Source organism: Emiliania huxleyi, assembly GCF_000372725.1.
Source record: "Emiliania huxleyi CCMP1516 unplaced genomic scaffold EMIHUscaffold_319, whole genome shotgun sequence".
Taxonomy (NCBI): Eukaryota; Haptophyta; order Isochrysidales; family Noelaerhabdaceae; genus Emiliania; species Emiliania huxleyi.
This window is the reverse complement of record NW_005199608.1, coordinates 72,643-74,210: the sequence shown is the minus strand read 5'-3', so window position 1 is coordinate 74,210 and position 1,568 is coordinate 72,643. Positions and strand designations below refer to the sequence as shown.

Sequence of the window (1,568 nt, the reverse complement as noted above, 5' to 3'; positions counted from 1 at the left end):
GGGGGGGTAGGGGCGGAACAAAGGTCGAAAGAGAGGAGAGCAAAGGGACGGCGGTGGAACCCGGTTGGCAGGCGGGAAGAGCCGGGGGCGAAGGGCGGTGGAAAATGGGGGGGGCGGCAAAGGCGGCGGCGAGGGTGGCGCCGGCGAGGGGCGCGGCGGTGGGAGACGAGAGAGGCGGCGGCGAGGGCGGCGGCGACGGGGGCGGCGCTCCTGGAGGCGGGGGGCGAGAGCAGCGGCATGCCGGACGGCGGCGGCGGCGAGGGCGGCGGCGGGGAGGGGGGCGGCGGCGAGGGTGGCGGCGACGGCGGGGAGGGCGGCGGCGGCGAGGGTGGCGGCGACGGCGGCGGCAGCGGCGGCGGGTATGAGGGCGGCTGCGAGGGCTGAGGGCGGCGGTGGGGAGGGCGGCGGCGAGGGTGGCGGCGGCGAGGGCGGCGGCGGTGGGGAGGGCGGCGGCGAGGGTGGCGGCGGCGAGGGCGGTGGCGGTGGAGACGAGAGGCGACACGGGCGGAGGCGGCGGAGGCTGCGGAGGCTGCGGAGGCTGCGGAGGCGGCGGGGCAGAATGGAGCCAAATGGAGCGGACGTGCTGCGGGAGACAAAGACCGGACGCGCTGCGGGAGAGGGTGGTGGCCGGAAGAGGGGAGTGGAGGAGGCGGCGGCGGCCGGTGGCGGGCGAGGCGGTGACGGCAACGGAGCAGCAACGGCGGGGAAGGGGTGCGAGGTGGTGTGTGTGGTGTGTGCAGAGTCGGGCCGGCGGTGCGGCGGCAGCGCACGTGATGAGGATGCAGATCCAGGCGACCGACATGCCGAAGTTCCACGTGAACCAGTACTTGCACTTGTCGCGCATCGACTCCGGCATCGACAGCTTGAAGGCGGAGATGAGCGGCCACGAGAAGGCCTTGTGGAGCTTGCCGATGCACTTATACGACGAAGAAGAGGAGGAAGAAGAAGAGGAGGATGACGGAGAGGATGTAGAAGGAGAAGTCGCACAGCACCGGGAACTTGGTGACAGGGATGTGGGCTGTGTTTGCGTTTCTTTGTGGGGACGGGTTGGAAGGGTGGAGGCATCTAGATGGAGATGAAGAGCGAGGCGCACCTCAGACTCGGCACCTGATCGGACGGAGGCAGCCCGGTGAGCGGGGGGAGAAATCGAGGATGCGGCGGCGGCCGGCGGACGGCGCTCAGCGCGCATGGGCAAATCCAGCGCGGAGCGGGCGGCGCAGGCCCGGAACCCTGGCACGGGCGTGGCGCGGCAGGGCGCGGCGCGGGCGCGGTGGCGCGCAGAGATGCTGGCCACGCTGCTCGACCGGCGGTGGCCGCACCTGCGAGCGGAGAGGGACAGGCGGTGAGGGCACTCGAGCGACGTGCCCAACCGCAGGCGGCGCAGTGTGGGTGGAGGGGAGGAGACGGCGGCGCGCAGAGACGGCGCGCCGCCGGCGTCCGGCTGACGTGCGCTGTCTCGCGAGGCAATAGGGCGGCGCGCGGCCAGGGCGAGAGTCCGTGTCTGGAGTGGTGCGCAGAGAGGCTCTCGGGCGCGCGGGCGGGCACAAGCTGGAGGACAACCTTGTGGA

At 73.2% G+C, this 1,568-nt stretch overlaps 1 protein-coding gene across 1 annotated transcript in view; it reads right to left on the bottom strand.

Moving 5' to 3' along the window:
- EMIHUDRAFT_240920 (hypothetical protein) overlaps nt 1-1,568 on the bottom strand; it is a gene marked incomplete at both ends in the record, with an annotated part of 5,185 nt that overhangs the window by 2,370 nt on the left and 1,247 nt on the right. Inside the window, one exon of the mRNA XM_005774188.1 lies at nt 771-895. Within this exon, the coding sequence (XP_005774245.1) occupies nt 771-895 (125 nt within the window). The remainder of the gene's footprint in view (nt 1-770; nt 896-1,568) is intronic.